Source organism: Lactuca virosa, chromosome 3, assembly GCF_052849685.1.
Source record: "Lactuca virosa cultivar CGN04683 chromosome 3, Lactuca_virosa_CGN04683_v6, whole genome shotgun sequence".
NCBI classification, from domain to species: Eukaryota; Viridiplantae; Streptophyta; class Magnoliopsida; order Asterales; family Asteraceae; genus Lactuca; species Lactuca virosa.
The window spans coordinates 100,109,963-100,122,006 of record NC_136428.1 but is presented as its reverse complement, the minus strand read 5'-3'; the positions used below and the strand labels follow the sequence as shown (position 1 = coordinate 100,122,006).

The 12,044-nt window shown below is 36.6% G+C and overlaps 4 protein-coding genes across 5 annotated transcripts; 3 read left to right on the top strand and 1 right to left on the bottom strand.

The window, feature by feature from the left end:
- Positions 1–3,114, top strand: LOC145166280 (ubiquitin domain-containing protein DSK2a-like). The gene is made up of 8 exons (XM_079085220.1): positions 1–351; positions 759–1,508; positions 1,601–1,767; positions 1,854–1,967; positions 2,068–2,123; positions 2,418–2,446; positions 2,529–2,618; positions 2,706–3,114. Exons 1-8 carry the CDS (start codon positions 111–113, stop codon positions 2,852–2,854), a joined length of 1,596 nt encoding a protein of 531 aa, XP_078941346.1. The 5' UTR covers positions 1–110; the 3' UTR covers positions 2,855–3,114.
- A 2,705-nt stretch (positions 3,115–5,819) lies between these two features.
- On the top strand, positions 5,820–7,672 carry LOC145166278 (uncharacterized). 2 transcript variants are annotated; one of them, XM_079085219.1, is made up of 4 exons: positions 5,820–6,006; positions 6,401–6,884; positions 6,994–7,056; positions 7,331–7,672. In XM_079085219.1, exons 2-4 carry the CDS (start codon positions 6,500–6,502, stop codon positions 7,390–7,392), a joined length of 510 nt encoding a protein of 169 aa, XP_078941345.1. In that variant the 5' UTR covers positions 5,820–6,006; positions 6,401–6,499; the 3' UTR covers positions 7,393–7,672. The 2 variants fall into 2 exon arrangements, with proteins under 2 accessions (XP_078941345.1, XP_078941344.1); XM_079085218.1 differs by having other exon boundaries at positions 5,823–6,006; positions 6,973–7,056.
- A 708-nt stretch (positions 7,673–8,380) lies between these two features.
- Positions 8,381–9,353, top strand: LOC145163876 (zinc finger protein ZAT2-like). Its single transcript, XM_079082625.1, has one exon. It carries the CDS (start codon positions 8,385–8,387, stop codon positions 9,351–9,353), a length of 969 nt encoding a protein of 322 aa, XP_078938751.1. The 5' UTR covers positions 8,381–8,384.
- A 97-nt stretch (positions 9,354–9,450) lies between these two features.
- On the bottom strand, positions 9,451–11,749 carry LOC145162508 (Tetratricopeptide repeat (TPR)-like superfamily protein). The gene has a single exon (XM_079081630.1). It carries the CDS (start codon positions 11,644–11,646, stop codon positions 9,451–9,453), a length of 2,196 nt encoding a protein of 731 aa, XP_078937756.1. The 5' UTR covers positions 11,647–11,749.
- Positions 11,750–12,044: the final 295 nt, after the last annotated feature.

The following is a 12,044-nucleotide window of genomic DNA, read 5'->3' as shown; positions in this document are numbered from 1 at the left end:
TCTATATCTTCTCCATCTCAATTCACAAATCTTTTATAGTACTTCGTTTCAATCGCGGTTTGTTTATGTGGAATTGCGGATTCCGTTTCTAGTATTAGGGTTTTTGTTTAATGGGTGTCGAGGGAGAGTCAACTCAAACGGGTGTCTCCACCGTTGACGGTGGCGATGCAGAAATCGCCCTCAACATCCGATGCTCTAACGGCAATAAGTTCTCGGTGCGAGCGAGCCTCGGATCAACCGTCGTCGATTTCAAAGATCTCTTGGCTCAAAACTGCGATGTCCCTGCCAATCAACAGAGGTTGATTTATAAAGGAAGAATCCTCAAGGATGATCAAACCCTAGATAGTTACGGTAAACACTTTTCTTAATCAATTCCGTTATTCGATTTGCGAAGATGTTATCGAATTTATCTGGTATATTTTGTTGACGATTCTTATATTGTTCCGATTAAGTTTCGATGTTGCAAAAAAGAGGTTATCTGCCTGAAACTGTTCTATAGTTCTCCATAGACTCATACATTGCAAATCTAACAAAAGCAGTAACCTTGATCTAACATGTTTACTGTTCTGTTTATAATACTCCGTTAGTCCCTTACGTCCAAACAAAAGCTATAATTTCACTTGAAGACAAAGAGAATACTTTTCATCTCCTAAGATAAGGATTTAATGTTCCTAAAACAAACCCTAGAAGATTAATACTACAAACTGTTGATGATTTTGGTTTACTACCTAAGTTTTCATTTATACTTCTATCTGTAGGCCTGCAGGCAGATCATACAATTCACATGGTGCGTGGTTCTGCTCCTGCTCCAGCTGATGCTCCTCCTGCCATTGGAAACCCTAATACTCCATCACTTGGTTCTCAAGGTGGTGTTCCCAATGAAGGGCTGGGCTTAGGAGGTCCTGGCTCAGGTGCACCCCTATTTCCTGGCCTTGGTTTTGGTGGACTTGGTGGCTCTGGTGCACCCTTTGGGTCTGGACTACCTGAATTTGAACAAGTTCAGCAACAACTAACCCAAAACCCAAACATGATGAGAGACATGATGAACATGCCAGCTGTTCAAAACATCTTAAACAACCCTGAAATCATGCGTGGAATGATCATGAGCAACCCTCAGATGCGTGAAATCATTGACAGAAACCCTGAGCTTGCTCATATCCTGAACGACCCTGCAATTTTAAGACAGACACTTGAAGCTGCAAGGAACCCTGAACTTATGCGTGAGATGATGCGTAACACTGATAGGGCCATGAGTAACATTGAATCATCTCCTGAAGGCTTCAACATGCTTAGACGTATGTATGAAAATGTTCAAGAACCTTTCTTGAATGCCACAACAACTGGTGGAACCACAAATGATCCCGGGTCTAACCCGTTTGCAGCCTTACTTGGGAACCAGGGTCCTGCTGTTAATGTTAACAACAACAACAACAACAACCCTGAAACAACTCCAGGCTCTGCAGCTCCTAATTCTAACCCACTTCCTAACCCTTGGGGTGCCCCTGCTGGTATAAAAGACATTATAAATTTCACATTTAAGACCTTTTCTTTTCTTTTCTTTTTTTAACTATTATATTCTATCTATGCTGAATGTTAATAGGTGGTGTTCAGCCAACAAGGGCACCGAATGTATCTGGGTTAGGTGGTCTTGGTTTACCAGGGGCAGACAGGACAGGTGGCATGCCGGACATGAGCCAGCTGTTGCAGAATCCAGCTGTTTCTCAGATGATGCAAAGCTTGCTTTCAAATCCCCAGTATATGGAGCAGGTATGTTATATATGATACACTATGGTTGAGGTATTGAGTTTTTTATAATTTTTTTTAATGGTGGTATCGGTGATATGAATTTGTAGATTGTGAGTCAAAACCCTCAACTTCGCAGTATGTTCGATTCTAACCCTCAGTTGAGGGAGATGATGCAGAATCCAGAGGTGCTTCGTCAGTTAACTTCACCTCAAATGATGCAGGTATATATGTTTTGGAGTAATTTTGGTTTGTTTTTGTTAACTTTGAGTCTTTGACTGATGGAAATTCGAGTTTGATGATAACTTGATTTATTTTATACAGCAAATGATGTCTTTACAGCAGCTTCTACCTCAGCTTAATCAACCACAATCAACTTTGTAAGTGGAAATCAATTTTTTTACTGTAACTGATTTGATTCAAGTGCCAAAATGATCCAATTAAGTTGGTATTTATGTATTAAGTAAAAAAGAATCACTTGAATGTATCTATTATTAAGTCATGAGTTGGTAAAGTAGCTGAAGGGTTACTGATGTTGTCTGTCTGGATCAACTGTTGTATACATGAGGCCTGTTTCTTTTTCTAAATGACCATTTTAACCTTCCATTTCAAAAAACAAATTTCACAATATTCGTCAATTTTAAGTGCTCAATCTATTAATTTTTCTGTTTCAGGAATCCTACTCAGACTGGTGCTTCTCCAGGTACTAACTAGAAACCTCCATTGTTAATAATTTTTATAAATCATATGCCATTTTAGTATTATTTCAAGTTTTTAATCTGCAGGATCACAAAACAATATGGGATTAGACATGTTGATGAGTATGTTTGGTGGACTTGGAGCTGGTGGCATGGGAGTCCCAAATGTTCCTGATGGTAAGTCAAGTTCTTTTGTAAATTTACGTTTTTACCCCTGAACTTTTATTTATGATGATGATGATGATGATTGTTTTTAATTTGTAGTGGCACCAGAGCAACTTTATGCAACTCAACTGTCTCAACTTCAGGAGATGGGGTTCTTTGATGTGCAAGAGAATATTAGGGCTTTACGTGCTACTTCGGGCAATGTTCATGCTGCTGTTGAGAGACTTTTGGGAAACTTTGGTCCATGATGGTGATGATGTGGCATTCTTTTTGTTTTATTTAAGGATGACCTGTTGGGGCATGTAATGTTAGTTGGTTTTTTCTTTAAAGTATTCTTTGTGGACAAAGAAAGGGAGGGAGGGATGTTGGATTTTGTGTTTTGAGGGGGTGGTGGGAGTGTGAATAATGAACAGACTAGAAAGAATTATTATGGTTGGTGGAGTTTAAATTATTGGTCTCCCTTGAACAAATCTTTTGTTGTTTATGTACAAACAGATTTCATAGTTTATTGCTGCTGTTTTTTTTTTTTTTATCATGTTTCTTTATGGATTTCATTTACTCATGTATGCATCATCTTTGAAATGATTTGAGGAGACATGTTGATTCATGGATTTTGACTTTAGGGGATTTTTCAAAACTTTTGCAAAAAAAGCTGTGAAAAAGGTTCATTCCCCTGTTGTGGGAGGGAGCTTCTTACTCGAATCTTTTTCAACCAAACTTGTAAAATCACAATTTCTTGGTTGAACATTTTTTTTATTGTTATGGTAGGTCTTGTAGTTTTAGAGCCAATTATTGATAACCAACCCATATAAAAAACAATAAAATATTATAGATCAAAATTAATGTGTAATTAAAAGTTAAACGATCTTAATCCATAGGTCTTGCTATTAACCCTTATATGTATTCCCATAGTTTTGTTTTCCTCGTATATAATTATACACTTAGTATTCCTTTCTAAGCTCTAAAACCCTAACTTTTAGTTAACGGGTAAACATTGATGTTCTTGAACTAAAATATGTAATATATGTGCATTCATATATAAATATTACAAATATACCATTGATGTTCTTGAACTAAAATATGTAATATATATGTGCATTCACATATAAATATTACAAATATACCATTAGGGATGACAAAAATATCCGAACTCGGACACTTTTGGGATGGTTATGGTTATGAGATCGGGTATGCGATTTCTTCTAAATTTTTTTGTAGGTTTGATGATATTAGAGTTATACCCGTCCGATTACCTGAACCCATTTATCCGTCCCTATCTCCATCCCCGAACCATTTATAGTTTATGATATTATATTTTTATTATTAATATACATATGATTTTGGAAATTATTTTACAATATTATATGTGAAATTAGAAATAGAAAGTTTGTTATGTAATTACGGCTTACTTCTTAATATGAAAATTGTTAATATTATTTTTAATATTTACGTTACGACTTTGATTAGTTTATTATGAAATACGAATACCATAATTTTTGTATGGTCATGATTATATTAATGTAAGATTTGTTAGAAATTAAACTTATTGATATTGTTAGAATTGAAATTATTAAAAGAATACAAGTAATTTTTTGAGTCAGGCTATGATCGGATTTTAAGTAATGAAAGTTTTAATGGCTAAAATTTAACCTATTAAAATCATAAGTAAGATACTCGATACCCATAAGAGCCATAAACCTGTGATTATTTATTGGGAAAATGACTTATTAAGGTAATTAACTTTTCGGTATGTTCACATCTGGGTAACAATCTTTTTTTTGTATACATCTAGGCAACAAACTTGTTGGAAGTGTTCACATATGACCATTATGACCTGCTATAGCAGGTTAAATCCTAGATGTGAACACTTTCAACAAGTTCGTTACCTAGATATGTACAAAAACATAGTTACCCAAATATGAACAAAACGAAAAGTAAAAGTAAATTACACGAATGGTCCCTGTGGTTTGGGGGAATTTGTGTTTTTAGTCCTAACTTTTTTTTTAAATCTGATGGTCCTTACTGTTTATTTTTGTTACGCGTTTGGTCCATGTCTTACCTAAAAAGACTATTGTGCCCTTATTAATTTATTTTTTAATTAATTTTCTTATTTATGTATTTATTTTTTATATATTTAAAAAAATTAATAGACCCCACATATCTGTATCTCCTCACCATCCCATCTCTCATCTTCCTCAACTTCTATTTATTTTCCATCTTTAGTGATATCGACGTCTTCATCATCCCTTCTTTTTTCGGTCCTTCAACTCCGTCGAATCAACACCACAACCCAGTAAAGATGAAGAGACAGTAGGTTATGGTGTTGGTTCGCCAGAGTTGAAGTACCAAAAGAAGAAGGATGATGAAGACGTCGATGTTACTAAAGATGGAAAAGAAATAGAAGTTGGGGAGGATGAGAGATGAGATAGTGACCGGTAAGACCCAAATTAAAATTTTCAAATGTGGTTTCAAGTTTACGGTGAGGAGATACAGATATGTGGGGTCTATTAATTTTTTTAAATATATAAAAAATAAATACATAAATAAGAAAATTAATTAAAAAATAAATTAATAAGGGCACAATAGTCTTTTTAAGTAAGACACGGACCAAACGCGCAACAAAAATAAACAGTAAGGACCATCCAAATTAAATTTCTCAAATGTGGTTTGAGGTTTATGGTGAGAAGATACAGATATGTGGGGTCTATTAATTTTTTTAAATATATAAAAAATAAATACATAAATAAGAAAATTAATTAAAAAATAAATTAATAAGGGCACAATAGTCTTTTTAGGTAAGGCAGGGACCAAACACGTAACAAAAATAAACAGTAGGGACCATCCGAGTTAAAAAAATAAGTTAGGGACCAAAAACATAAATTCCCCCAAACCACAGGAACCATTCGTGTAATTTACTTTTACTTTTCGTTTGGTTGGTAACGAACTTGTTGAAAGTGTTCACATCTAGGATTTAACCTGCTATAGCAGGTCATAATGGTCATATGTGAACACTTCCAACAAGTTTGTTACCTAGACGTGTAAAAAAAAAAGATAATTATGCAGATATGAACATACCGAAAAGTTAATTACTCATTTCCCTTGTTTATTTAACCTGGGTATCCATAAGGGATAAAGACCGAATTCGGATACGATTATATACTGAGATCAACAATACCTCTCTAAGTACACATATATACCATAAATGTCAAGGAAAACATACCAACATTGGTGGCGTTAATCCTTTTATGGATCTTATATAAAGAACCAAGATCAATTCCGTCAACGCACATGTTTTAACGGCAAATTAACGAACGCCTTTCCAATCCACACGCCAAACCTTCCTTCTCTGCCACTTTACAGACCCAATTTCTCTGCTTTCCAATCCTCCATTGCTCTCAAGGTAAGATTCTCTCTTTCAATTCCATTAAATTTTCCATTTCCTAAGAAGCGCACTCATTCATACCCTCATAGGCTTTGAATTTGTTCCCGTTAGGTTAGCTGTTGATGTAATGGAACATCTAAATCTCCTGAATTATTTTAAAAATCGATGAATTTTGCTCCCTTCTGTTATCGATTTCTTAAATGCTTTTCAAACTTCTTTTGGGAATTTGATGGCAATTCGTATAGATAGATCTCGTGAACTGCTAATGCTTATTATTTGTTTGATTGGGTGATTTCTAATGGATGTTGTCTTTGTGTATGATTCTCAAAAGGATTTGTGACATATATACCTTCAAAATTCAAATCACATCTTATGAAGTAACTCTATGTTAAACAATTGATTTCAATTTCAGAAAATTGGAGTGCAAAATCTGGGTTTCCAAAGTAGGCTTTTTGAGATTTGAAAGATGAGAAAAGGACCATTGTGCCCTAGCCAGAGTGCCTAATGAATAATGAACTCTCCTCATCAACAAACCCCTATCAGAAATAATGGCCTGCATCTGGTCTATGTACGCAGAAAACCAGAATCAGAACATCATAAAAACACCATCTGTAACAACAAATCAAAACATCTACCAATTACACTATCTGAACAGGATGACAACAATCAACAACAAGAACAAGAACAAGAACAAAAACAATCTCCCATGAAGGATTCACCAATACATATTCCAGAGCCTTCTTCTGCACTTCCTTCAGTAACCAATATCACCTCCAATTCTCATAAATTGGATTATACAAAGAAACTGAGTGTTCAGAATTGGGAAGAGAGATACGTTCTGTTGCAAAACTTTTTGAAGGCTGTTGATCAATCAACACAAGATGATTATCTCCAGAGTATGTGCTTGAATGCATTTAGTAATTTTTACATTTTCATGTTTGCAAATTTTGATCCCTCAGTGACAGTGTTAATCTTATTTGGTAGTGCTTCACTCTCTCTCCTCAGTTGACCTTAGTAGACTTGCAGTTGAACTAGAAAGGAGAACGATTCGACTCTCAACGGAAGAAGGTAATATTTATCTGTAACCTTTATGTTAACAAAAAAAAGGTAAATTGGGGTGGAAAAGGTGTCAATATACATAAAAAAGAAAAACTCTATTCATGTGTGGCTATTGGCTAAAAGAACATTTGGAGATTTCATTCCCCACTTTGATATAGAATTACACCATTTCAAGCTTCACACCGGGAAACTTCAAAGAAATTAAATACCAATAATAAATCCTAACACACACGACACGAACACCATTTGTCTAAAGTTTGCATCATTTTGTGTGTATTTGCAGCAAAAGAGATCCAACGTGCAAAGATTTTTGATGCCCAATGGATAGCCGACTCAAACAAGTGAAATGACATGCAAAACTTACTACTGATACGTATAGTTTTTTTTTTTTGGTTCTTAGAAGTCCTTGATGGAATTGTTAATAATTGCTATATTTTTATTTTTATTTTTACAATTGAATAGTCATTATATTTCCATGTGATGGTATTGATTTGTAAATAATATACTGAGCGTGTTAGGATAAGGTTTGGGTACTGTTTTTAATCTAAATAAGAAAGAGTACATTTACATGTATACAACATTTTATTTTGTTCTAAATTTATATAACAAGATGATATTTTATTTATACGGAATGTAAAAGGACAGTTTCATTTTAGGCCATGCACATACAATTAACATTTTATTGGTAAAGGGTAATATGTTTAATTAGTTAAAACATGGCTGCACATTCGTGTCTACTGTATAAATTGGTAAAAAAAACAAAATATTGTGGCACAAATTGATAAATTCTTATATAAATTTATAAAAAGTACAAAATATCACTGCATAAATAAATATCCAATGAGTGCCATGTCGTGATCTAAAAAACCTTTTTTTTGTGTGTTGATCAGTAAAAACAAATGTTATTGCGTAAATGCACATTAAACTGTGAAAAAAAAACAGTTAATCAAATTGAACTGCATGTAATTATATATTTTTTAAAGAGAAATAGAAACAGTATATTCTATACTAAATACCAACGAGGAAAAACTCTATATTGCGTATAAAGGTTAACCATTAACCATTAACGAAGGTTAATAGATAAATCAGTATTAAATGAGAGATGAAGGGTGGTGACTGTAAATACAAAGAACAACCTCCGAAAAGCGTGGCCCAGTCTCATCTTCCCGGAGTCCATAGCTCCAAAAAGATAAACATCAAACATAACTGAAAATAACTACCCCTCTCTCTCTCACACACACTTACTGTGTGTAACCGTCGCCACCACCACCACCTTAAGTAACCCCATCGGCCACTTCTTCAACTTTTTCCCATCTCTCTCTGTTAGCAACCACATTATGAACACACACACGATCATGGGTGCCACCACCTCCACTACTTCATCGGACTTACAACTCTGCCCTGCGTCCCCTGATGCTCAAGAGATTTTCCGGCCAACCCTTGACACCTCCGACATCTCCGTCGGCCACATCCAACCCATCACCACCATACGCCCCCACCAACAAAACCCCAGAAAGAAACGCACAAAGATGATCCGATTCCACAACAGCAAAGCCATTGTTGGCGTTGCAGGCGGCAGTTCAACTTCCGGCAACCATTCCGGCATCATCACAAAGAAAAAACCCGACCCAAGTGCTCCAAAAATCACTCGTCCCTGTACTGAATGTGGGAAGCGGTTCTGGTCATGGAAAGCCCTCTTCGGCCACATGCGTTGCCACCCTGAGCGACCATGGCGGGGAATCAACCCACCGCCAAATCTCCACCACCACCAGCCGCCGCCGGATAATCACGATTTCACCAATGTAACAACTGAAGAAGACGAATATGTGGCCGCATGCTTATTGATGCTCGCTAACTCCACCACCACCACCATAGCCGCTCATCCATCCACCAGTCACCACCACCACCAGGATCCGGATACCCGATTTGAGTGCTCGAGTTGCAAAAAGGTATTTGGGTCCCACCAAGCGTTAGGCGGGCACCGGGCAAGTCATAAGAACGTGAAAGGCTGTTTTGCAATAACAAGAAACGATGAAGTTGAAGATGGAGAATTTGAAGGTGTAGATAACAACATGAACATGGTGATGGTTTTGGGCAGCGGGCAGCAACACAGATGCAGCATTTGCTCAAAGATCTTTTCAAGCGGGCAGGCACTCGGTGGACACAAACGATGTCACTGGGAGAAAGACGACGCCGTTAATACACCAATAACAACACCGTTTAGGTTCGATCTGAATTCACCCCCACCTAATGATCATCATTCCACGTTTCCAATTTCAGATTTAGATTTAAGATTAAGCCTTTAAATTATGGGTGTATTGTATTATATAATATTATTATCTGTTTTATGTATATCTATACACATATATACGATGATCATCTGTACTTATGTAATATATATAATCAATGATCCATCTTCATAAACTCATGCAATTCTTTAACCGTATCACGTATTTCATCTAACAAAACTTGATTTCTATCTCCTGCAACAAACCTACAACTCTTATTATTCACATTTATCATACTAAATCCAGCCACAATCTTAACTTCTTTATCTCTCATCAACCCTCGAATCCTTGCAACATCTTCCCAAGATCCCAATTTAGCATACATGTTTGATGCAAGCATGTAACCATTTGAATTATTGGGTTCCATTTCAAGAACACAAGACACCACCTTTTCTGCAATTCTTTCATTGAAGCTCAACCTGCAACCACTCAACAATGCTCCCCAAGCACTCGCACCACCTTTCTCATGTCCTTCCACCATTTTCATTGCAAGATCAAGATTCCCACTTCGACTTAATAAGTCAACTAAACATGAGTAATGTTCTACACCAAGTTTGACTTCTAGGGTTTCGGTCAACTTCCGGAAAAGTGATAGCCCTTCGTGTACTAAACCTCCATGGCTGCATGCTGATAACACGGAGAGGATGGTTATGGAGTTGGGCTTTACACCATGTGTTTCCATTTCGGTGAGTAAAGATAGAGCGGAGTGAGGAACACCGTTCATACCGTATGCCCCAATCATCGCACTGTATGACACAACGTTTTTATTCGAAATGATTTCAAAAACCTTTTTTGATGTCATTATATCGCCATATTTCGCGTACATATCCAAGATTGAAGTCCCAACAATTGCATCCGATGCAAACCCTAATCTGATCGCGATCCCATGACCCGATTTTGGTAATTTTAAATCAGAATCATATGAACATGCTTCGATGAGATTCAACATAGTGATGGCATTCGGTTTATGTTGTGACTCAATCATCATCTCATGGAAAACCCTAATTGCTTCATGAGGGAATCCACAGTATGTGAAAGCTGCAATCATTGTGCTCCAAGAAACAACATCGTGGTTCTTGATCAAACTGAAGAGTTTATGTGCGATGAATATAAGATTGCATTTTGCGTATGTGTCAATTAGAGTGTTCACTACTAACTCATTTAACTCGTGGTTTCTTCGGATTATCACAGTGTGTATGCTTTTGCAAATTAAAGGATCTGTAAAATGTTTGCATATTTGTAGGAGGTTCACCAATGTGACTGCATCGGGGTCAATTTTGGCATTTTGCAATGAATCGAAAAGATGAATGGCTTCAGAATGCTTCTCGTTGTATACTAATCCGGATATGATAGAGTTCCATGAAATGATGTTTCTAAGAGGGATTTCTGTAAAGGATTGTAATGCGGAATCCGTATCATTGCATTTGGAATACATATCAATCAAAGAGTTTGCTAGAAATGTGTCATGATGAAAACCTTTGTGAAAGATGAATCCGTGTAATGTTCTTCCTGTAATAAGATTCTTTAAATTGGTGCAGGCTTTGAGGGCGCTTAGGATTGTTTGCTCATCTGGTTCAGGTCCGGATTGTGATAACATTTTCTTGAAAATCTCTAGAGAAAGATGGGTTTTGTTAGTTTTAACATAGCCTGAGATCATGACACTCCAAGTGATAACATCTCTGTTTGGCATTTCATCGAACAGCTTCTGTGCATACTCCATTGTCGTATCTGCATACATGGATAAAAGAGAGTTTTGAAGTGAAGAGATGGCTAGAAACTCGGTTTTAATCATATACCCATGGATTTTCTGTCCTTCGTGTAAGGCTTTGAGTGTTCGAATTGTTTGAATTACAAGGACTAAGGTGGAGACATTGGGTTCAAATCCTGTTGCTCTAGCTTGAATAAACGAACGTGTTCCTTGATCCAAATCACCATGATCAATCTGCCCAGAAATGAGAATATTCCATGAAACAGAATCCCTGATCTTCATGCAGCCAAAGAGGCTAATTGTGGAACTCATATCCCCAGCTTTTGTATAGAAGTCCATGATAGAGTTTCCAATAGATGTGCTTGATTCCACTCCGAGCTTAATTACAGATGCATGAAGGGACTTCCCATGTGCCAAAGATATTGCCGAACAGGCCTTTAAAATCGGATGGAACCATGAAGGTTCTGTCAATCGAACACCTGCTTTGTTCATGTCATTGTATAACGACAATACATCTTGCCATCTCCCACTAAACGACGACTCTTTGATCTTTGAAACCCAGTTGGAAAGTTTTGAACTTGATATAACGGCTAAATGATGCATAGCCCAAAAGAATCAAAACTAATTTCAAATGTTAAATTTTCACAACAAGGCGATACGATTTGTGGTGGTTTCCAAGCCTCCGATCTAGTACAGCCGTGAAACATAGGCGACACCCGCCTGTATAAAGAAAGTCACCTGCCAAATATAATATACCATGTTTTAACAAATATTCTAACAAAATCAATTTTAAAAATCGGTTTTTTAGTTGAACCGCTGTGACGATCGGTTACCGGTTCAATCGGTTTAACCGGTTCGACTGGTTTCTATTTTCAAAAATTAACCAATCGTCCATCGTGCACATGCCAGAAAGCGTGTTTAGTCATTATTTTCAAAAATTAACTCGGACCGTTACTCGGGTTGTTTTTTCTTGCATGCTTAGTCCCTCCGCACATAAAAAG

What these genes read in the sequence shown, in the direction of transcription:
- LOC145166280 (XM_079085220.1), top strand. Translation starts at nt 111, where the DNA reads ATGGGTGTCGAGGGAGAGTCAACTCAAACGGGTGTCTCCACCGTTGAC. An exon ending in CCCTTGGGGTGCCCCTGCTG is followed by an intron (nt 1,509 to 1,600) that starts GTATAAAAGACA and finishes GAATGTTAATAG; the next exon opens with GTGGTGTTCAGCCAACAAGG. An exon ending in AGTCCCAAATGTTCCTGATG is followed by an intron (nt 2,619 to 2,705) that starts GTAAGTCAAGTT and finishes TTTAATTTGTAG; the next exon opens with TGGCACCAGAGCAACTTTAT.
- LOC145166278 (XM_079085218.1), top strand. Translation starts at nt 6,500, where the DNA reads ATGAACTCTCCTCATCAACAAACCCCTATCAGAAATAATGGCCTGCAT. An exon ending in ACAAGATGATTATCTCCAGA is followed by an intron (nt 6,885 to 6,972) that starts GTATGTGCTTGA and finishes CTTATTTGGTAG; the next exon opens with TGCTTCACTCTCTCTCCTCA. An exon ending in TCGACTCTCAACGGAAGAAG is followed by an intron (nt 7,057 to 7,330) that starts GTAATATTTATC and finishes GTGTATTTGCAG; the next exon opens with CAAAAGAGATCCAACGTGCA.
- LOC145162508 (XM_079081630.1), bottom strand. Translation starts at nt 11,646, where the DNA reads ATGCATCATTTAGCCGTTATATCAAGTTCAAAACTTTCCAACTGGGTT.
- LOC145163876 (XM_079082625.1), top strand. Translation starts at nt 8,385, where the DNA reads ATGAACACACACACGATCATGGGTGCCACCACCTCCACTACTTCATCG.